This window comes from Felis catus, chromosome C1, assembly GCF_018350175.1.
Source record: "Felis catus isolate Fca126 chromosome C1, F.catus_Fca126_mat1.0, whole genome shotgun sequence".
In the NCBI taxonomy this organism is placed as follows: Eukaryota; Metazoa; Chordata; class Mammalia; order Carnivora; family Felidae; genus Felis; species Felis catus.
Genome location: NC_058375.1, coordinates 119,017,430 through 119,038,571, shown reverse-complemented (window position 1 = coordinate 119,038,571; position 21,142 = coordinate 119,017,430). Strand labels below are relative to the sequence as shown.

The window sequence follows — 21,142 nt, the reverse complement described above, 5'->3', positions numbered from 1 at the left end:
ATGAAAGGGTGATGGCCGTCAAGGGGGAGAGAGGACTGGCCACTAAGGCACACGGATGTTTCCTATTCCTTTCGCCTGCACAATTGGCTTTTTCCAAAAGCAACTTAGGATAGCTTCGAGCGAGAAAGTTTAACGATGCGGCTGATCGTCAACTTGACACAAAAAATCATGGTCTAGGGGAAAATACGTGACTATGCGTCTGAGTATCCTGGTCCCCACGGTAAAAGGAGAAGATCAGTTACTGGAAAGGAATAAGCGTACTCATCTTCCATTTCTCCTCTTGGAGTTTTGTGTAAGAGGCATTGTTGTGAAGGACAGAGTCAGTTACTCCATATGTATACAAACTCACAAGCAGATTGAGTCAGCCTATTTGATGACTCATAGGAGACTCTGAGAAAGCAAAGGATACGGTGTTAAAGTGCCGCTCAGTAAGGGTGAGAGTGTTGTCTGCTCAAGGTTTCTGATCCTCGGCCTTGGCCCTGGTGTTCAAGGAGTTGCTGGTTTCATTTGTCCCAGTCCTTCTCAAACTTGAACATACACGTAAGCTCCGGCGGATCGGGTTGAAACGTACTTCTGATTCAGGACTTCTGGGGTGGGCCTGAGACTCGGCAGTTCTAACCCCCCACCCCCACCCCTACCCCCAGGCCATCACATGCACCACGTGTGGAGCAAGGACTAACTAAAACCCAGACTTCTCCAGTTGTGTGCCTTTGCAACCCCCCCCCCCGCCCACAACTGAAAGGCAGTGTAATGCTACCATAGATGGATGCTTCTGGGCCCACCAAATGCTCCTACATTCTCACTGGCCACCGGTGGTCTAGTCACAAGCCAAGAGGCTTCATCTTACACAGAGTTAAGTACCTACTAAGTGCTAGTGACTCCCTGGGAGGAATGGTTTCTCCTGCCCACCCCACCCCCAGTCGTTATCCCCCTCCCCTTTTATTAGCACTTGCCTTTAGAACCTTCTCCACACTCTCGTGCTGGCCAGTGTTAAATCTCCTGTGGATATATAGCTCATTTCACTGAGCTCAGAGGGCTTTTCCTCTTGGGAGAGCCCATGTTTCAACATGGACTCTGGAAGAGTCTGGAAGAGACTGGAAGAAGGCCAGTCTTGGGGCACCTGGGTGGCTCAGTCCAACTCTTGATTTCGGCTCAGGTCACGGTCTCACGGTTCGTGAGATCAAGCCCCCGAATCCGGCTCTGTACTGACAAAGCAGAGCCTGCTTGGGATTCCCTCTTGCCCCCTGCCCCTCCCCCACTCTCCCTTTCTCTCTCTCAAAACAAATAAATAAACTGAAGAAGAAGAAGGAAGGCAGTCTTACACCAGAGTACCAAGTTCTGGGGTGCAGGGGTGGGGGTCCCAGTGCCCCGTAAGCCGTGCCTTACAATGTCACACGATATTGGTTCAAAATAAGGTGCCAAGTGGAAACAGTCTGTAAACTTAAATCCGAATTGCAGCCTCATTCCCTCCGTCACATCGGGAGCAGCTCTCTGTGCCCGGAGGCTGGGAGGACAGCACTGGTGAGGAGCACCCTCCCTGGGTCTGTAGCCCCGGCCCAGCAGGACTAGGTCCAGGTGGCCTGGCCCACAGGCGTCAGAGCACATTGGGCACATAGCTTCTCATGGTCATCTCCTCATAGTCAATTAGGGTGTTTATTTTGTGAAATGGATGGGCTCTGTCCTAGCCTACAGATGCCGGATCGATCCAAGAAGCTGAGAGTGCACAACGTTCTTCTCTCTGGCCCAAGAAGGCAATGAACTTAGATTCTCTTCCTGGATACTGTTGTCTTCCTAGCCCAAGGGCTACCCTTGTCTTCAGAGGAAAAGGCTATCTCTGGAGGCTGACACCAGGGGCTCTGTAAAGAGAATATTTAGCAGCTCTAGGCCCAGACTTCCAACAGTGCATATACCAGGTCTGTCCCAGAACCATGCTAGCTCTGGGGAAGGCAAAGGAGGTGCTCGGGAGCCATGGGGGAAGCTTCCCAGGGATGCTGAAGGAGGTGAATAAGGGTGAGAATGGGGGTACCTTCACTCAGCAACCCTGTGCCAGGCACTGTTCGAGGTACTGGAAATGCAGAAGTGAATGAGGCAGATGCAACTCCCCTCCCTGGGGGGGGGGGGGGCTCGCATTTCTGTGGGAGGGGACAGTTAATGAACAACAAACAGGAAAAGTGTGTTTGATAGCATGTTAGGGAAGAAACACTTTGCATCCGACTTCGGATCAGGCCATGATCTCACAGTTTGTGGGTCTGGGCCCCACATCAGGCTTTCCGCTGTCGCTGTAGGCACAGAGCGGGCTTCAGATCCTCTGTCCTCCTCTCTCTCTGCCCCTCCCCCACTCACATGTGCTCTGGGGCTCGCACGGGCTCTCTCTCTCTCTCCAAAATAAACATAGGGGTGCCTGGGTGGCTCAGTCGGTTAAGCGGCCGACTTCGGCTCAGGTCATGATCTCTCGGTCTGTGGGTTCGAGCCCTGCGTCGGGCTCTGTGCTGACAGCTCAGAGCCTGGAGTCTGTTTCAGATTCTGTGTCTCCCTCTCTCTGACCCTCCCCTGTTCATGCTCTGTCTCTCCCTGTCTCAAAAATAAATAAAATGTTAAAAAAATATTTTTAAAAATAAACATAAAAAACAAGAAGGAAATAGGGCAAGGTACATGGATGAGGGGACGATGGGGTAGGTCTCACTGAGATAATATTTCAGCTAGGAACTGAGAGAGGGAGAGAGGGCCATAGGGACGACCAGGGTCCAGGCAGAGGGAACAGCAAGGATTGTGGCCTGTCTGAGGACCCTGCTGAATCTATCTGAGGAAAAGGGAGGAGGCCATCCTGGCAGGATGGGGGTGAGTGGGAGGGGGGGAGCGGAGAAGTAACAGGATCTGCCCAACATCTTGAAAGGATGGCTCTGACTGTTCTGCCCTTGGCCTGACCAGACACGAGGCCGACGCAGAGGAGGTGCTCAGCCAATGCCAACATACCGTCCTCTCCCCTAGATCAGGACAGAGCTCATCTGCTTCCAAAAGTTTGCCTCCCCACCCCCAAACATTCAGGAAACATTTCTTGAACCCTCATCCACACCGGACCCCGTGCCAGATAAGCTTCCACTCAATGTGCTCCCAATCCAGGGGGAGACGGACAAGCAAAGCGCCAAAGGCCGACAGGGTGGGTGATGTCTGTCCAATTAAGGGCATTCAATTACCTATGCCCCGACCCTTTCAGGCCCCTGGATGTTCTCCCGAGGAAGCGCATGCTTAGGACATTCCTCCCTCTGTAGCCCTCTGCCAGGCCAGCCTTCACCTCTCCAGCTCATGGGGAGCCCCACAAACAGCCCCACCAGGTGTCCTTGGAAGGCTGCTGGGCAGATCCAAGGGTCCTTCCAAGAATGGCAGAAGACCTCTGAGTGCCTCCATTTCTCAAGCTCGGTCTCCTCGTGCCGTCCACTGGCATTGCAGGAAGGATGCTCAGAGATGGCCATCAGCCAGATACTTAAAGAACACCTAGTGTGTGGGGGTCACCAAAGGGGGCTAGGAACTGGTTCCTATCTTCCCAAAGTTTATAACCCACTGCAGCAGCAACCCGCCATCCAAGGACAGGGACCAGGCATGGGGCACCTGGGTCCCTGGCACATGGAACACTGTGGGGTATGGCAGGATTCCCTGAGTGTTGAACGGAAAAGGGACCTTTGAGAACTACTGCAGGAGCTCAGTGGGTGTTGCCTTGGGGTAGGGCGGGGCAAAAGGAGGTGCCAGAGGATCTGGGCCTTGGGGCCTCCCAGCGAGAGCTGGGGACGCAGGGTATTCTAGGCAGGAGGAAACTATGGAGGCGGGGCAGGCTCTGGCTCTCTGGGGCGGATCTCAGAGGGGGTGGGGGTGGGGAGAAGAGGCCCTTCATAGCAGCCTTCCCACCAGGAGGAGGTCGCGATTCTGCCTCTTCACCCCTCTATTGTGCTCTTTGGGGTCCATTTGCAGGGCTCAGCCCCTTGTGTCTGACCTCGGGGCTCAGATAACTCCTCCCCAGGGCTTATCTCCCCGCCCAGCTTGGCTCCCCGGAGTAATCAGAAGCTCCTTATCAGGAGCTGAAGGAATATGTCCCCCAGGCATATTCTAGACCAAGTCCCAGGGTCTGGAAACCCCCAAGTCAGCCTCCCAGATGACGGACCCTAATGCCAACAGTACCCCACCTAACCAGAGCACCCTCACCTGTAAAGGGAGGGAAATAAACCAGCAGCACTTGCTGTGAAGTCGCAGGTGAGAAAGGGCTTCAGATGGGAGCACCTCTAGAAAGATACCCCTAAGGTATTCTCGCCTTACAGCCACCCACATGGGGGAAGGGAGGCCAGCAGACAGTGTTGGGGGCCACCTACTCAGGGGCAGGGGATTGTCTGGGGGCCCAGCAAGTCAAGACAGGAAGGCAATCTCCATTGTCCCCAGCAGCTCCTCCCAAGGGTCCTCCACAAGCTCCCAGGCCTTGAAACCTGAGGATTAGGGGCAAGGACCAAAAGTCTGCCCAATAAGTGGACAAGGGACAGAGAAATGCCAGGACCATTGTGCCTGGATGCTGACTGCCTTGCTGAGAAGGGGCCTCTACTGCCTGCTTCGACTGCAAAAATGACGGAAGCAGGATCCAACCTGAAACTTTGGTCTCTTACCATCTGTGCAAACCCGACCTACCACTCACCCCCGGTTATAAAATGGTAATGGATTTGAGGTGTCCCTCCGATTAAGGAAGCGGGACACAGAAGTCACCCTGGTCTCCGCGCCCTCATTGTCCTGGTTAAGTGGTGGCTCGGGAGTTTTGCACACTTGAGCCCCGGCAGGGAGGAGGGGAAGTAGATCAGGAAGGGGGCGGGCTGGCTCTGAACTTCGGGCCCGGGGGCGGAGGGTCGTAGGGCGCCGCCGCCCGGCTGCAGAGCCAGAGCACCCTGCAGCTCCTCGATTGCGCTGCTGGGGGCGGCGGCGGAGGCTGATTAGCAGGGGCGGGCTGGCGGGCGGCCACCTCCCCCGCAGGTCCGGCCCCGGGGGCGGGCGGGGCGCCGGGAGGGGAGGAGCCTCCGGGCCGAGCCACCGCCTCCAACGCGGACCTTCAGCCGCCGCCGCTGCTCCGAGCGGCGCGCCGGATTGGTGAGTGACCCCCTCCGCCGCGTTTCGCGGGGCTGTGGGCTGCGCCCTGCCTGGGACCCCCCACCCCGCCCCGGCGGCTGCCCCCGCTGCACCCCTGCGCCACCGCCGCTCCAAAGCCGGGCGCCGCCACGCGTCTGCGGGCGACCGGGGCCGCTGGGACCGAGCCACGTGCGCCCGGCGACAGAGAACCCGGATCCCCGGTCCTCCACTGCGCGCCTGCCTTCCCTGGGGACGCCAGCAGCGTGCGCGGTGCCGGGAGACAGGGCCCGGGGACGCCCTGCCCGGGGCGGGACTAGGGAGAACGCGCGTCCGGACCCGGGTTGCAGCCTTGCGGGCCCGCCAAATGCTCGGGTCCCCGGTCCCCGAGGCTCCGGCCGGCGGGTCTCAGGGAAGGGCGGGGAGCGGTGGGCGGGACCTTCCCCGCCAGGCCTCCCAGCCGCTTGTCGGCCCCAGAGGAGCAGGCCGACCGGGGCGGGGCGCCCGACCTTGGACTGGAAGGGGCCAGGCTGACCAGTGCCTGCCTCTGGCCACGAGCTCTTGCCTGGGAAACTCAACTCTCCTGCCTATTTCCCCGAAATGTGGGGGCAGGCTGCCCACAGGGGTGTGGTTGGAACTTTGGGCGCTCTGGGTAGATGAAAGGTACACTGAGCTAATGTCTTTGGGGCCCAAGAGGCGGAAACCACGGAGAAAATGTAGGCAGGTCCTGCAGAAGCCGTGGCAGAGGGCACCGAAAGGCCTCCCAGGTGTCCAGGGCCGCCTCTGAAACAGACTCTGGGAAGTGGGGTTCTGGAAATAGCCCCAGGGAAGTATTTCTGTCTATCAGAGTGCAGTGATGATATAATTAATAGCGGACATTTATTGTGCATTTATCTGTGCCAGGCAGCTTGCTACGCATGCACTGTCCCAGTTAATCCTCAGGCCAGGAAGGCACGACTGTCATCTTGTTACAGATGGAGAAACTGAGCCCCAGAAAGCGTGGCTATTTGGCAAAGACACGCAGGTAGCAAGTTGCAGAAATAGGGATTTGTACACAGATTTATCGGACTTAGAAGCCCAGAGCCTGCCAGTGAGACCGACAGGCCATGTTCTCAGAGGTGGAAGCCCAAAAAATGCAGTGATGGGGTCCAGGATATCCACAAGGCCAAAAGGGTCTCACAGGGGTGTGCCCCCTCAGCCACCTGCATGGTTTGTTAAAAATACAGATGCCTAGATCCCATCCACCGGCACTGAATCAGAGTCTGCATGACCCTGCACCCAGCCAGAAGCACCTGGAGGACTGAGACTGTCTTACCCATCTCTGTGCCTGTCTCTATCCCCGGTGGCCTGGGGGAATGGGGAGAGGGGTAATGGGACAGCTGGGAGCAGGTGCTTGATCATTGTCTGATGGAGAAATGGGACTTAGGGGGGGCATCAGTGAGGTATAGAAACTTTCCTGAAGGAGGCTTTGAATGATGGGCAGGTGGCCTTAGCCAGGCAATCTAGGAGGAAGGCCTGGAGTGACCTCAGAGCCAGCCCAGAGCTCATTCCAGGCCACCTGTTTACTAGGAGGTTGGACAGCCAGTCCCAAGCCTGCTGAGCTCCCCAGGACCTGTGGTCACCCTGGGATCACAGATGTGCCCTCTTCAGTTCATTTCCCTTCCTTGCCCCCTGGCCCTTCCCTCCTTGTGCTTATCAGAGTATCGGGCAGGGCTCCAGGTAATTAAACAGTGAGAGTTAAGGACTATAGTCCAAAGCTGCGCACCTGAGCCCTGGAGGGGGGGGGGGTCAGGCAGCTTCAGCTGCCTCACGGTAAGTGAGAGCCCCTGGCTTTGCAGTCAGATGGAACCGAGTCTGAATCTCAGCTCTTCGCCGTGTGACCTTGGCCAAGTCCTCAGCTCTCCACACTTGCTTCTTCATCTACCTTGCTAAGGGACGCCGCACTTGATATCTCTATAAGACAGTGACAGTAATACCTGCCTGAGGGATTAGTTGTGTGAAGTGATGAGTTTTAGGAGTGCAAAAAATACCAGATCCTTCCCTCTTCCCCCAGGATTTGAGTGTTAATCAGCTGGAGACCTTCTAGGCTCGTTGCTCTTCTAGTCCGAGCCCCCTCAGTTCCCTAGAAAAGGTAGCTAAAGCCCAGAGAGTGGCCTCCACATCCTCTTCTATGTTTCAGAGATGGCCGCGGGGCTCAGGCCTCGAGGCTCCCTGCTTAGTGTCCTGGCCAGTGTCTTCCAGACTGGGAGGAAAAGTCTGTGCCTCCTGCTTCGTTCTCTGACCGGCCTGCAAAAGAACATTTTTCAGTGGCTGGGGTGATTTTCAGGCAGGTTGGGATGGAGCCGGGGAGCCGGGTCTGCAGGGATGTCTGGGCTCTCTGCGGCTGGGTCTACCCCTCCCTGCCCTCCCCACTGGTGTGGTGGCCACGTCTCCCTTGCCTGGGCGGTCCAAGCTTCATAAGATGAGCACTCCGTGAAATTGCTTTCTAGCATCTGGACTGAGGATGAGCCTCTTGATTTAAAACCAGGAAGCTTGCCTTTCAAAACAGTCATTAAAACCTAAAGCCAAGCTGGCTCCTTTCCTCCCTGCCGGGGGGGGGGGGGGTTGGAGGGGGGGTGTGCTTCTTTTCCCACTCATATCCTGTCCTTGCCAACCCCGTTCCGAATCCAGGAGGCTGTGGAGGTTCCAGAACTTGGAGAGGGGAACCAAGGCGTGGGGAAACCACTCTAGGTGGTTTCCAAACATTGGACTACAGAAGTCTCATTTCCTCCTGCTGCCCTCTGCAGCTGGGCCCGCCAGCTTTCCGACCCGCCCAGACATCTACAGACCAGCCCTTCACATCCTTGGCATGCCATGGGCACTGCTTGGATTACACCTGAAATGACAGTCATCATCACTGAACATTCAGTTCCCCACCTGTCAGGCCCCAAGCGTGACGTATCCATAAGCACATTTGAACCTTCGGGTCTCTTAAGGAGATAGATGTAACTTTCCCAAGTTAAACACGAGACTCCAATCCGTTCTTTCCACCCCAAACTTGAGAGGCTCCTAACTACTAACTATATCTGCTTGTCCAAATTCTGCCTCATCATTTATTCACTCGACAAAGGGTACTGAGCACCGTCTTGGTGCCAGGTCCTCAAGACTGAGTCCCACTTCTGGTGGGATGAGTGTCCATGGTCATTTCTAACCCAGCAAAACCCCACACTCTCCACTTCTTTGTGTTTTAAGTTTTTATTTATTTTGAGAGAGCGAGAGAGAGAGGGAGAGCATGAGCAGGGTAGAGGGAGAGGGGGGAGAGAGAATCCCAAGCAGGCTCTGCACTGTCAGCGCAGAGCCCAGTGTGGGGCTGGAACTCACAAACTGAGATCATGACCTGAGCCGAAATCAAGAGACATATGCTTAACCAACCGAGCCACCCAGGCACCCCTCTCCCCCCCCTTATTTCCAATTAGAAGTGAGGGGGCTCAGCATCATTGAGTCCCAGGTCCCACAGCTAATGCGAGCCAGGATCCAAAACCAGAGACGGCAGAGGGCGGGCGGGAGCAGCCACTGCTAACTTATGCAGGATCAAAAAGGCCTGTATTGTCACTTCAACCCCCTGGGCAGAACCCCCCAGGTTCCCCCTGGGGTGTGGAACCCTATCACCGGAGAATTACCTGCTGCTCAGCTCTTCCCAATCAGTCCGTCCTTGTAAATCACCACAGTCACCTGGCAGAATGTGCAACAGGTGGGCACTAATTGTCCTGCAATCAGGCACCAACTTCTTCCTACCTCGCCCTTCCGCTTAATGAGAGCCAGGTGGGATGGAAGCACACGTTCCTAAGCTTTCTAGAGCTATCAGATTAGGATAGCTTGGATGTTTAAACTGAAAAACAGAGCCCCAAGAGTATAATAAAATCAATCACGGGTAAATGTGAAGGAATTTGGGGGCTGGCAAACGGGCCATCTCAGTTCCCAGGGAAGACAGCGGTGTCCCAAAGCCGGCGTGCTGGGGTCTGTGGTGGCTGACCCTTCCTGGTGCTGTCACCCCCGATGCTTGTGGTGTGGCCATCAGGCCCGTGGGGAAGGTAGGCTTGTGATTTTACTGGTGGGCTTGGGAGGTGACAGTATGCCCTGCGGTCCCGGTGAGGGTCTCTCTGAAGGTGAATCATGCAGGCACACAGCGGGGAGGTGTTGGCTGGGACACGAGCCCTACAGGTGGAATCTGCGCAAAGATGGGGTGGCCTGCGGCGTCAGGAGGGTGGGCCGTTTGGAATCCGAGGGGCCTGTGCGGGGACTGGGTGACCAGCCAGGCCTGTACGTGGGATACAGTGGGCAGGGTGGGGGAGTCGATCACCACTGCCCTGTCAGTCAGCCACAAACAACCTGGGTGCAGGGCTGGGCGGCCACAAGAGGTTAAGACCAGGCGCTTTGTTAAGACCAGATGGCTGCAGGGTGGCCAGAAATAAGGTAGTGGCTGGCCCTGGAAGGGAAGGAAACAGGCCGGTGCTGGGCGGGGCCGCCAAGGATTGTGTGGGGGGTTGGGAACTTCTAGCCAGGAAAGCCCTGCCCTCGCGGTGTTCCTGGATTGGAAGGCTGACAACGCTCTGTTGTGTATTGCCTCTTGGGCCTGTCGTCCTCCTGTAACCTTTGCTACAGTTCTTCTTGGATGTTCTAATCTAGCATGGCTGTGTGTGGCGAAGGGGGAGGGGGAACTCAGGGCACAGCTGAGGGCTCACTGAAAACCCCAGGAGACCGGGAACCACAGCTGACCTGGACCCCTGTGGGAACAGGGGGCGTGCTCCTGTCCACTCACAGCTGGGGGGTTTGCTTTCCGAAGAAAGTGTGAGTTCCTGACAGTACAGCTTCCTCAAAGGGATCAGAGACCACCCAGAAGCTGTGATAGGGACAGAGAGTGCTGAGCCCGCCCGAAGTACTGAATCGGGGCAGGGGTGGGGGTGGGGGGGGGGGTGAGAGGGGCCCTCTGGGACTGCCTGGAAATCTGCAGCCTAAGCTCCCCCGCCATCCCGTGTTCACTACGACCCCAATCCGTGTTCACTACCGTTTGAGAACACTGCCTGAGCCCCCGTCAGCCCAACAGGCATCTACGGACCTCACGGCAGAATTACCACGAGCAGGGCGGTGTGGATGCACAGGGGCGTGGGACACCAGGTCTCTGCCCTTTGGAGAGCTCACGGTCTAAGTGGGAAGCTGAGTGACAATACACAGCACCACCAGGCAGCAGAGGGAGAAGATTCCAGGACAGCATGCAGTGAACGGTCCACAGCAAAACACAGGAAACGTGTAAACCAAAGCCGTCCTGAGATGTGGGTTCAGGGGCTTTCATTTTCACTGTTTTGCTTAATCATCAGAACAGAGAAGGAAAGGAACCTGCCCAACGTCACACTGCTTACGCAGCTGAACCTGAATTCACACCTAGGTCTGTCTACCTAGATCCTCTGTGAATGCAGAGCCGGGAGAGACAGTTGAGGGGCTATGGGGGCTGGGAGGCGTCCTCAGTCCCCAAGGAAGGGGGATTTGGCTGGACAGGATGTCAAGATGTAAGGTGGAGGTAATAAGCTTTGGCAGAAGTGGGGGGGGTGGGTGGCAGAGACCAGAAAGAAGGGAATGAAAAGTGAGCTAAGGCAAGGGAAGTCTGTCGGTGTGCACTGGCCGACGCTGGACTTGGGAGATTCAGGAATACCCCTGCCCACAGGAGGTTTCTGGTAGAGGAGACAAGGCACTGGGCCACAGCAGTCAGATGGCCATGAAGGTGCTATTGGGCTTGTAATAAGAGAATAAACCCGCCCGGGGCCCGGCCGTGCATATTCTGGTTATCCAAATGCCCAGGGTGACTCAAAGCTCCTGTTTTCCAAGGTCACCAGTTTTTCAAACAAGTTGGAAGCAGTTGCATATACTTGTCCTAAGACTGGGCTTGGCATCATTAATGTCAATGATAAAAAAAAAAGCCTCGAAACCTCTGACCTCCGTGTGTGCCGTCAGCCTGGCCCCCAGGGTCACTAGAAAAGCCACCAGCGGCAGGAAGGCACACACGCATCCCTGCTTTGCCCTCAGGACAATACTGTCTTCTGTCTGTGGGTCCTTCCGTCGGTCTTTCTCCACACTGTGGGTACCGACAGGCAAATAAAGGCGACCATGAAGTCTTTGTTGGCACAAAATGCTGAGAAAACCATCACAAGCCAAGGACAGCTGCAGTGATTGCAATAAATTACCCCCACAGCAATTGATAAATTGCCACTTTCTGCAGCCATTATGTTTGGCTTTGTAATCCGAAGAATAAACGCACCTCTCTTTCTGTTTCTCTTTCTGTTTCTCTTTCTGTTTCTCTTTCTGTTTCTGTTTCTCTTTCTCTCTCTCTTTCTCTCTCTCTTTCTCTCTCTCTCTCTCTCTCTCTCTCTCTCTCTCTCTCTTTCTCTCTCTCTTTCTCTCTCTCTTTCTCTCTCTCTTTCTCTCTCTCTCTCTCTCTCACTCACACTCTCTCTCTCTCTCTCACACACACACACACACACACACACACACACACACACGGAGGCGGCCCACCCTGCATTGGATGACATTTATTCATTTTATGCATCCTGGGCTCTGCTGGCTGTCCTGCCTCAGTTCCTGTGGCAGAGACGCTGGAGTCTGAGCCACTAATTATTACCAGTGAGGTTTCCTCCCCAAACAGGAAGTATCAACCAGAACTGCTCTCTCCCAGCGCGCTCTGTAACCAAGCATCAGTCACCACTCCCCGGTCAGTCCCTGTGGCCAGGAGCTGGTATGTAGGCTGAGGGGGGCAGCAGCACAGCTGTCCAAGCCCGGCAGGTCCCTCGCCTGTGAGGGTCAGCCTGAGCCCTGACTTCCAAGACAGTCAGGCTGCCCGCACACCGGAGGGAGACCAAGCAAGAAGCTGTGGCCTGGATCCCCGTGGGGCCATCAAGGGACTCATGCGTCAGACACTGGCATTGGCCAAATGTCGCATCAGCCCGTTGTTGGTAAGTCTGGTTAGGACACAGATCCAGGGTGGCGCGGGTGGCGCGTGGGCCTGTCCCACCAGCACCACCAACCCCTGGCCCGCTTACGGGTGCCCCAGTATCTCGGGGAGTCAGAAGAACTAAAGCTTCGTGACCTCGGTTCAGGCACCGCTCATTTGCAACTGGCGGCGAAGGGTGAGTGCGGTGAGATGGATGAAGTTCTTGCCAAAAGAAAGTGGGAAATACTATCAACTGTACGTGAAGTCAGGAACGTTACTCAGAGTAAAGGGCTCGAGGGTGGATCAGACAGCGCCTTCAGTTAGTGAGAGCGGCGGCTTTGTGGACTCTGGCGGGTCAAAACAAAGATGGTCGTGTTTATGATGCAATTCCGTGGAAGGCTGGCTCAGTGGGAATCGTAAATTTTACTTATTGGTAACCATTTCTGGGTTGGTTTAGCACAGAACTGCGGCTCTAAGTAACCGAACCGGATTTTTCTAGAATAATTGTTAAAAATCTAGATGTTTGGAAAAAGCCCTATCAATTATTCATTCACTTCTACTTTGCAAAGCGGTATGGCGAGAAACCTCTTTTTCCTGTCAGCCTAAACTTGCACATAGATATATTTGTGTGTGGATGGGCCTGTGTGTGTGTGTGTGTGTGTGTCTGCCCAAGCTTTTTGTATTCTCCTTTGTAGGAATTCTCAGTCTTTCTTTTAAAAATATAATGATTTTTTTATGATGTCGAAATAACGATTCCAGGCAGTAGTGCAAGAAATACAGCAGTAAAATGTTTGTAAGAGTCCATCAGCAAGGAAAAATGCCCACAGAGAAAATAGAAATGTACCAATTAAGACGTGTGCGGCTCTAACCCAGCTTTTAAACCCGGATTTGAGACTGGCCTCCTCTGTCCTGTCCCCGCTGAGGTCAGCTGTGAGGGGTCTGGGGTGAGTGCCTGGACCCAGGTGGAGCCTCCTTCTTGCCTCTCAGACCCCTCAGGGAGAGGGAGACGGAGGGCCTGGGACCCGTGCTGTGGTGGTTTGGAATCCAGGATGGAGGGCAGCCCCGGATTTGCAGAAACAGCTGAGAATGAGAGGCTGGAAAGTGTGAGTCTGGGCAGCCCAGCAGGGCAGACGGAAAGGCAGGAGGAAGGGAGCAGACCACCCCAGAGCCCCATGCAGACCAGGTGACTGGCTATTATTCATGCCCCAGCACGAGCTGCCCGCCCTCACCACCCAGGAGGCAGCTTGAATGCAGGGACTAGCTGGGACTCAGGCAAGAGCCAACTCTGGGACCTTAAGGAAGTCTTAACTGGACCTCAGTTTTCTCATCTGCAAAATGGAAGTGATGATAGCCTTCCGCAGGCCAGACCCCGAGGGTGCAAGTCTGCTGTCAGGATCTCTCCGCACTGTGAGTCCGGCCACACCTCCCAATGTCTGCTGTTCATTTGACTCCTGATTATTGCAAATGTGCCACGTGCCAGGCCCTTGCTAGGTGCTGGGCTGTGTCTGTCCCACTGTCCCTGTAAGGGAGGGTGGACCTCACAGCCCTGGGGAGGCCCAGAATTTCTACACGATGTGACTTTAGGGGCAGTCATGTGGAGGGAAGAGGGAACTAGAAGGCTTCCTTTAACCTGCTTCTATTTGCATAGCAAGTATTGCATAACAATACTTAGATTGTTATTTCAGATTCATAAAATGGGAAAGGTTTTACAGAAGCTGTTGTTCATTTCACCGGACTGGGAATTTCAATATGAATTATATTAGTTTTACTATCAACATTTTTTGTCATTTTTTTTAATTTTTTTAAATTTATATCCAAATTAGTTAGCATCTAGTGCAACAATGATTTCAGGAGTAGATTCCTTAGTGCCCCTTCCCCATTTAGCCCATCCCCCCTCCCACAACCCCTCCAGTAAGCCTCTGTTTGTTCTCCATATTTAAGAGTCTCTTCTGTTTTGTCCCTCTCCTTGTTTTTATATTATTAATTTTTTTTTTCAACGTTTATTTATTTTTTGGGACAGAGAGAGACAGAGCATGAACGGGGGAGGGGCAGAGAGAGAGGGAGACACAGAATCGGAAACAGGCTCCAGGCTCCGAGCCATCAGCCCAGAGCCCGACGCGGGGCTCGAACTCACGGACCGCGAGATCGTGACCTGGCTGAAGTCAGACGCTTAACCGACTGCGCCACCCAGGCGCCCCTTATATTATTTATGTTTCCCTTCCCTTATGTTCATCTGTTCTGTCTCTTAAAGTCCTCATGTGAGTGAAGTCATATGATTTTTGTCTTTCTCTGACTGACTCATTTCACTCAGCATAATACCCTCCAGTTCCATCCACGTCGTTGCAAATGGCAAGATTTCATTCTTTTTGATTGCCAAGTAATACTCCATTGTGTGTGTGTGTGTGTGTGTGTGTGTGTGTGTGTGTATACCACATCTTCTTTATCCATTCATCCACCGAGGGACATTTGGGCTCTTTCCATGCTTTGGCTCTTGTCGATAGTGCTGCTATAAACATGGGGGTGTATGTACCCTTTTGAAACGATACGCCTATATCCCTTGGATAAATACCTAGCGGTGCAATTGCTGGGTCGTAGGGTAGTTCTATTTTTAGTTTTTTGAGGAACCTCCATACTGTTTTCCGGAATGGCTGCACCAGCTTGCATTCCCATTGTTTTACTATCCACATTAGCACATGGGGAGGGGTGGTCAGGGACCCCATCACCCTCTACTCCTAAGGGAAAGTACCCACCATTGTATCTGCCAGACCTTGAATTTTGTCATTTGGAGGCAAGGGGCTTTCCAGGCAAAAAGATTAAATCTGGGCCTCACCTGCCCCTGGACACCCCTGCCTCGTGCAGACTGGGCAGACCATTCCGAATGGTTGTTCCCTGCTGGGTTGGAAGCCCAGAGGCCCTGGAACCACTGACCCAGCATCCTTGAAGCCTTCTTTCGTGGGTACCCACATACCAGGCTGTTCCCCGCTCTGGCTCACGTCTGGTGTTTGGTTTTCCACTTTGGCCAGAGCTGCGTGAGTCTCGTTGGGTTTGAACCCCTCTGTGCATAATAAGTCTTCTGTGTGATTAAGTTTATCAAAGAGTGAAATGCCTGGCCAGGTCTGACAACCTGATCAGGCTGTGGTAGGGATTAGAAATTATGGTAGTATTTAATCACCCCGGGGTATGGGAGGGCCTGCTAGGTTCTGAGAACGGCCAAGACTCTTAGATACACCCTGCCCTCAGGCACAGAAACTAGCAGTGAAGTCATTCAAGCTGCAGACATTAACTGAGCACCTAGTCGGTGCCAGTCCCCAGTCTAGGTGCTAGAGACACAGAAACGAGTAAGAAGTGACCCCTATTGTAGTGGGGTGACAGTGCCAGATGCAAAGTGCGTCCCAGAGTGCAAGATCCCCTAGGATCCGGGAGGAAGCCGGGACGTCTCCCAGGGCTGCCTGGACCAGCTTTTTGAGCTCTCAGGGATTCTTGGCGAAGTCAGAGGTCTGCCTGGAGCCAGCCCATGGTGGGGGGGACGGGGGGGGGAGAAATTGCATGACCCGCCCCACAGAGAGCATTTGGAGAGCGGAGGCTGACTTCCAGTGCCCTTAGGAGCCCAGAGAAAGATGCTACTGGAAGTCAGGGCCTCTCAGAAGCTTCTTTGAAAAAGTGGCCCATCAGCTGGGGAAGCGTGCATCCCCAACCAAGCTCAGGAACCAGGCCAGGGAGGCAGGCTGAGCTCCTTGGCAGAAGCCCCTGGAGCTGCCCTTATTTGTCTTGGCTGCTTCTGCCCCTTTCCCTGCCTCCACACCTCCTTCTGCCCAGTAATCGGGGGCTCTGATCTCTAATTCTGCCAACCCACACAGTGGCGAGGGGAGGGGGTTGGGGCGGCCACAGACCACAAGGGACCCCTCTGGCCCCAGGGATTGCAGCTCCAGGTGTCCCTGGAAAGCAAGAAGCCACCCAACCCCAGACGCTGAGGCTTGCAGATTCAGCAGCCGACGCCTGATAGCCTCCAGCCTGGCTGGATTAACCAGCCCTCAGGGAGCTGGCTGCCCCCGCATGCCAGCGCCCTGACCTCACTGGGCAGAGATAAGCCACTCCCTGGCTCCCCCAGTGCCTGGGCATGCCCTCATGAAAGCACTTTTCTCCTCACCGTAGGATGTAGCTGGCTTTTCCCCTGATTCCCCCAAGAGGCTAGACCATCTTCCGGCCTCCTGCCAGAACACCTCATGGGTCCATAGTAGGTATTCAGGGAATAACAAACCATTTTGCAGACTAGGATTGGTAGGACCATTGCATCAAACTGCACAGGATGTGCACTGCACAACTGTAGAGGTTACTGTTTACGGGGATTACAACGTTGGTGGTGCCCCCCGGGGGGTCGTGTAGCATGGGAACCTAAGGGCTTACCATTTTCCCTGCGTCAAGACCCTGGCCTTGGTGCTGACCGTGGGGACTTCCCCCTTCCCCCTGCCAACCAGCGCTGACCACCTTCCTGCCCATGTGCTGGCAGCGGGTGGTAATGAACCGGTCCAGTGAACACTTCTTCCTGGCCCACCTGTCAAATTGTGGTAGTGGACGAGCCCTGGGTATGAAGTCAGGGCATCTGAGTTCTTGGCTATCCAGAAAACTCAGTCCTCCCGGAAGACGTCTCCAGTCAGGGTGTTGGGGAGCTCCTGGGTCGCCCAGGATCTGTGTAGTTGCCCAGTGGTACCCCTCTCTTCTCCCTCAGCCCGCAATGGGCCTGATGACCCACGTGCGGGAGGGGAGAGGCCCTGAGAGCACCTTGTGCAGAGTCTGCCTCACTGGCTCTGGGAGCAATGTTGCCACGGCCCTGATCCCCTTTCTGCTGGAAGGACCCAGCTCTGGGCGGGTCAGGGGATTGGAGCACATGCACCTGCCTCCCATGGCTGAGAGGAGCATGGGGAGAGAGCACTGATACCAGGGGTCCCAGGGGACAGGGAGGACTTAGGGGAAGAGGCAGGCTAAGGGCTGGGCCTGACTTTAACAACCCAGGAAAAAAGCCACATCTGGAGTGGTTCACCCTTTGCACACCCCCTTTTATGCTCAACTTCTGAAGTGGTCTTCAAAGTGTGGTCCTGGGAGCATCCGCAGCAGAAATTCTGGGGATGGAGCCCAGCAGTATGTTTTGTGTTGTTTTTTAATTTTTTTAATGTTTTATTATTTATTTTTGAAAGTGAGAGAGACAGAACACGAATGCAGAGGGGACAGAGAGAGAGAGAGGGAGACACAGAATCCGAGGCAGGCTCCAGGCTCCTAGCTGTCAGCAACAGAGCCAGATGCGGGGCTCGAACTCACCAACCTTAGAGATCATGACCTGAGCCAAAGTCGGACGCTCAACCGACTGAGCCCCCGCCAGGCACCCCTCCCAGCGGTTTGTTTTAACAAGCCCTCCAGATGACCCAGGTGCAGCTCGGGTGTGACCTCATTTGTGCCTGGCCCTGGGCTAATTGCCGGGGTTACAAAAGTGAGTCTGACTCCATTCCCAACCCCGAGGAGCTGAGAGCCCGGGGAGAAGAGAGACGGGAAAGGGAGCAATACCATCAGTGGGAAAGGGCTACTCTCAGGGCTGTGGGGGCAGAGAGGCAGCTTGTGCAGGTTTGATCCAGGAGCTGGGGATCCTGGTGAGGGAGGGTGGCTTGGGAACACCAGTGGCACAAGGACCGTCCCTTGCAGGGAGCTGGATGTTGGACTAGCGGTCCCCAGAGAGCTCAAGGGGCCAGTCCCAAACCACACTGGTGCCTCACTCCTGACCACCAACCTCTCCCTGCTGCCCCCCTGTCCGTGTTCTGCTGCCCACTCTTCTTCCACTCCCTGAGCCCCAAAGAGCAGCCAGTCTCTCCCTGCAGTTTGCCTTGGTGCGAAATGTGTGCACAACCTCCAGGCCGTCATCTCTGGGCACATTTTTAGAAAATTACAGAGTAAATGTTTCCATTCAGCAGAGAACGCCACGTATTGATTTAGGTGCGTCTATTTCTGCTTGACACAGACAAGAGGTTTTTAAAAATCCTAGGTAGAGAGGAACAAAATGAAGAGTGAGCGAATTTAACAGGCTCACGTTGTGGCACTTCGCTTGTCCCCCGTGAACTTTACTACAACTCATTCAAGTGGGTAACATGTGCAGATGAGGAAACTGAGGCTCAGGGAATGTGACTCGTCGAGGCCTCCTAGCTAGTCAGTGGCAGGGGCTGAAATATGACCCCAGCCGCCTCCACGCCGGTGTTCTTGCTGGCCTATCTTGCAGTTTACTACAGTGACTGATTCTGAGTAAATCGGGAACACCCAGATGTTTCCCTGAACCGACGATCTAATGGCTGCACTCAGGGGAGCCAGCCTAGCCTGGCTGGACAAGCTCCCAGTGACCACGATGGCTCTCGGGGGCTGATCCTCTGCCTAATTAAGGAGGGGATGAGTCTGGGGGAACGGATGAGACCTCGTGCTAGGAGATGAGCGGCTCTGTGCTAGTTTCCAGCTGTGTGCCCTTCTGTAAACCCTCTGTCGTTTGGCAGAGTAGCAGGTGGTGCTTCCCTGCCCCTCTCATTGGAGCACATCTGCCTTGCTCGTTGACCCATCCTGGGGGCCAGAAGGGTGGGCCTCGTACCTCAGCACCCTCCTTGCACGCCACGCACTGTGACCCTGACTGGCCGTCTGCTTGCATGGCACGGAGTGCAGAGAACCAGCTGTGTGAGCGGAAGCCACTCGGAAGCTAAGTGGACTAGCCCATGGTGCCATCTCCCCCACAACAATAATTAATAGTGCTGACTACATAAATCTCACTTTTCTAGAGGCCGTGGGGCTTAGGAACTCAGATATGTGGGAAACAACTAGGGAATCACTTAGAGCCACCGATGCCAATGTCACAGAATCCACGCATTGAGTTCACGAGAAGCCCTTGGACTCTCACCCAAGGCAAGTGTACTCTTGGTTCGCGCACCTCAGTAACAGGCTGTGCTATCTCCACTTCTTTTTTTGTGTATGTATTTTAGAGTTAGTTATTTTGAGAGAGAGGGAGACAGAATCCCAAGCAGGAACCACACTGTCAGCGCAGAGCCCGGGGTGGGGCTCGAACCCACAAACCTCGAGATTGTGGCCTGAGTTGAAACCAAGAGTCAGACGCTCAACCGACCAAGCCACCCAGGTGCCCCTCAATTTCTCTCTCTCTTTTTTTTTTATAACAACATAATTGAGCTGCAATTCACATACCATACAACTCACCCATTTAAAGTATACAACCCAGTGGTTTTTGATATATTCTCAGAGCTGTATAACTTTCGCCACCATCCATTTTAGAATAGTTGCATCACTGGGGCGCCCGGGTGGCTCAGTTGGTTAATCTGCTCTTGATTTCAGCTCAGACCATGATCTCCCGATTCGTTGAGTTCGAGCTCCGCATTGGCTCCACGCTGACCATGCAAAGCCTGCCTGGGATTCTCTCTCTCTCTTTCTCAAGTATAAATAAATAAATTTTAAGAAAATAGTTTCAGGGCACCTGTGTGGCTCAGTCGGTTAAGCGTCCGACTTCGGCTCACGTCATGATCTCGCGGTTTGTGAGTTCAAGCCCTGCGTGGGGCTCTGTGTTGACGGCTCGGAGCCTGGAGCCTGCTTCGAATTCTGTGTCTCCCGCTCTCTCTGCCCCTCCCCCCTCACGCTGTGTCTCTGTCTCTCAAAAATGAATAAATGTTAAAAAAAATAGAATAGTTTTATCACTTGAAAAAGAAACCCTGTACCGATGAGCAGTCACTTAACATTCCTCCCACCCCCCACCCCAGCCCTTTTCCTGGCAACCATTAATCCACTTTCTGTCCTTATGGACTTGTCCAGTGTAGACATTTCACATACGTGGAGAGTCATACGAGCGGCCTTTTTGTGACTGGCTTCTTTCATTTAACATAGCGGTTCCAAGATCCAGCGTGTTGTAGCCTGTATTAGGACTTCACTGCTTTTTGTTGTTGAATAATCCTCCATCGTGTGGATAGAGTACGTTTTATTTCTCCTGCCACCAGTTGATGGACGTTGGCTTGTTTCATCATTTGGGGTATTGTGAGCACCAGGAATCTTGGCGTACACATTTTTGTGGGTTTTTTCACTTCTCCCGGGTATACACCTAGGAGTGGAATCGCATCCACATTTTATATTCTTGTTACGTCAACACTGGAGGTGGTTTCTAGAACTTGGAGATCCTCACCAACGCTTACTCTCTCCGTCTTGTTTTTTGACTAAGCCGTCCGGGTGGGTGTATGGTGGCGTCTCGTGGTTTTTTTGTTTGTTTGTTTTTTTAATGTTTGTTTATTTTTGAGAGAGAAAGAGCGCAAGCAGGGGAGGGGCAGAAAAAGAGGGAGACACAGAATCCGAAGCAGGTTCCAGGCTCTGAGCTGTCAGCACAGAGCCCGACGCGGGGCTCGAACCGCAAGATCATGACCTGAGCCGAAGTCGGATGCTTAACCGACTGAGCCACCCAGGCGCCCCAAAGGGTTTTAATTTGTGTTTCCCTGGGAGCTAATGACGTTCAGCATCTTTTTGTGTTCCTCACGATGATTTGTCAGCACAAATGATAACATTTTAAATGTACTTATAAGTAAAAAGCGGTGATAGGAATGCGTCCCAAATTTAATTTTACTGACCAGATAAAATTTAAACCAAGTTTGAAGATAACTGTGGGCCGCTTGAGGGCGAGAGCTGTGCCATAGTCCTCTCTCGTGCCCAGGGCCAGCCAGGGCCAGAAATGTTAGCTCAAGCCCACCTCTGCACAGGAAGGGGTGGAAGGCACCCCGCCTCCATCCAGCTGCAAGGGTGCCTCAGCCAGCCCCCCCACCACATCTGACGCCACCCTGACCCCTTTGTGGCCGTGGACTGCTGCCCTAGCCACTTGAGCCTGAAAGGTTGGTTGCTGCCCACCCAGAAAAAGCTGTAGGGCTGGCTGCCCGCGTCATGACTGGCTACCATTAGTGACCTGCCTGACAGTGGGCAGGAGGGGGCAGGGGAGCCCGCATGGCTCCCAGCCACAAATACAGCCCAGTCATGACCTTGCCGGGAAGTGGGAGGAACCAGGCAAGCCTGGGCAAACACCCAGAGTGTTTG

The 21,142-nt window shown here is 54.3% G+C and overlaps 1 protein-coding gene across 3 annotated transcripts in view; it reads left to right on the top strand.

Moving 5' to 3' along the window:
* The window catches only part of STEAP3 (STEAP3 metalloreductase), a 57,039-nt gene that overhangs the window by 357 nt on the left and 35,540 nt on the right, over window positions 1-21,142 (top strand). The window contains exon 1 of one of the 3 annotated variants that reach the window (XM_003990708.5): window positions 4,972-5,115. The exons of 1 other annotated variant lie outside the window; for it this stretch is intronic. Coding sequence is in view for 1 of the 2 variants with exons in the window: in XM_019837997.3 (XP_019693556.2) it covers window positions 12,050-12,071 (22 nt within the window). In the remaining variant the exon portion in view is untranslated. Of the gene's footprint in view, window positions 1-4,971; window positions 5,116-11,685; window positions 12,072-21,142 lie in introns of those variants that run through there. One more of the 3 variants, XM_019837997.3, reaches the window with a different exon arrangement.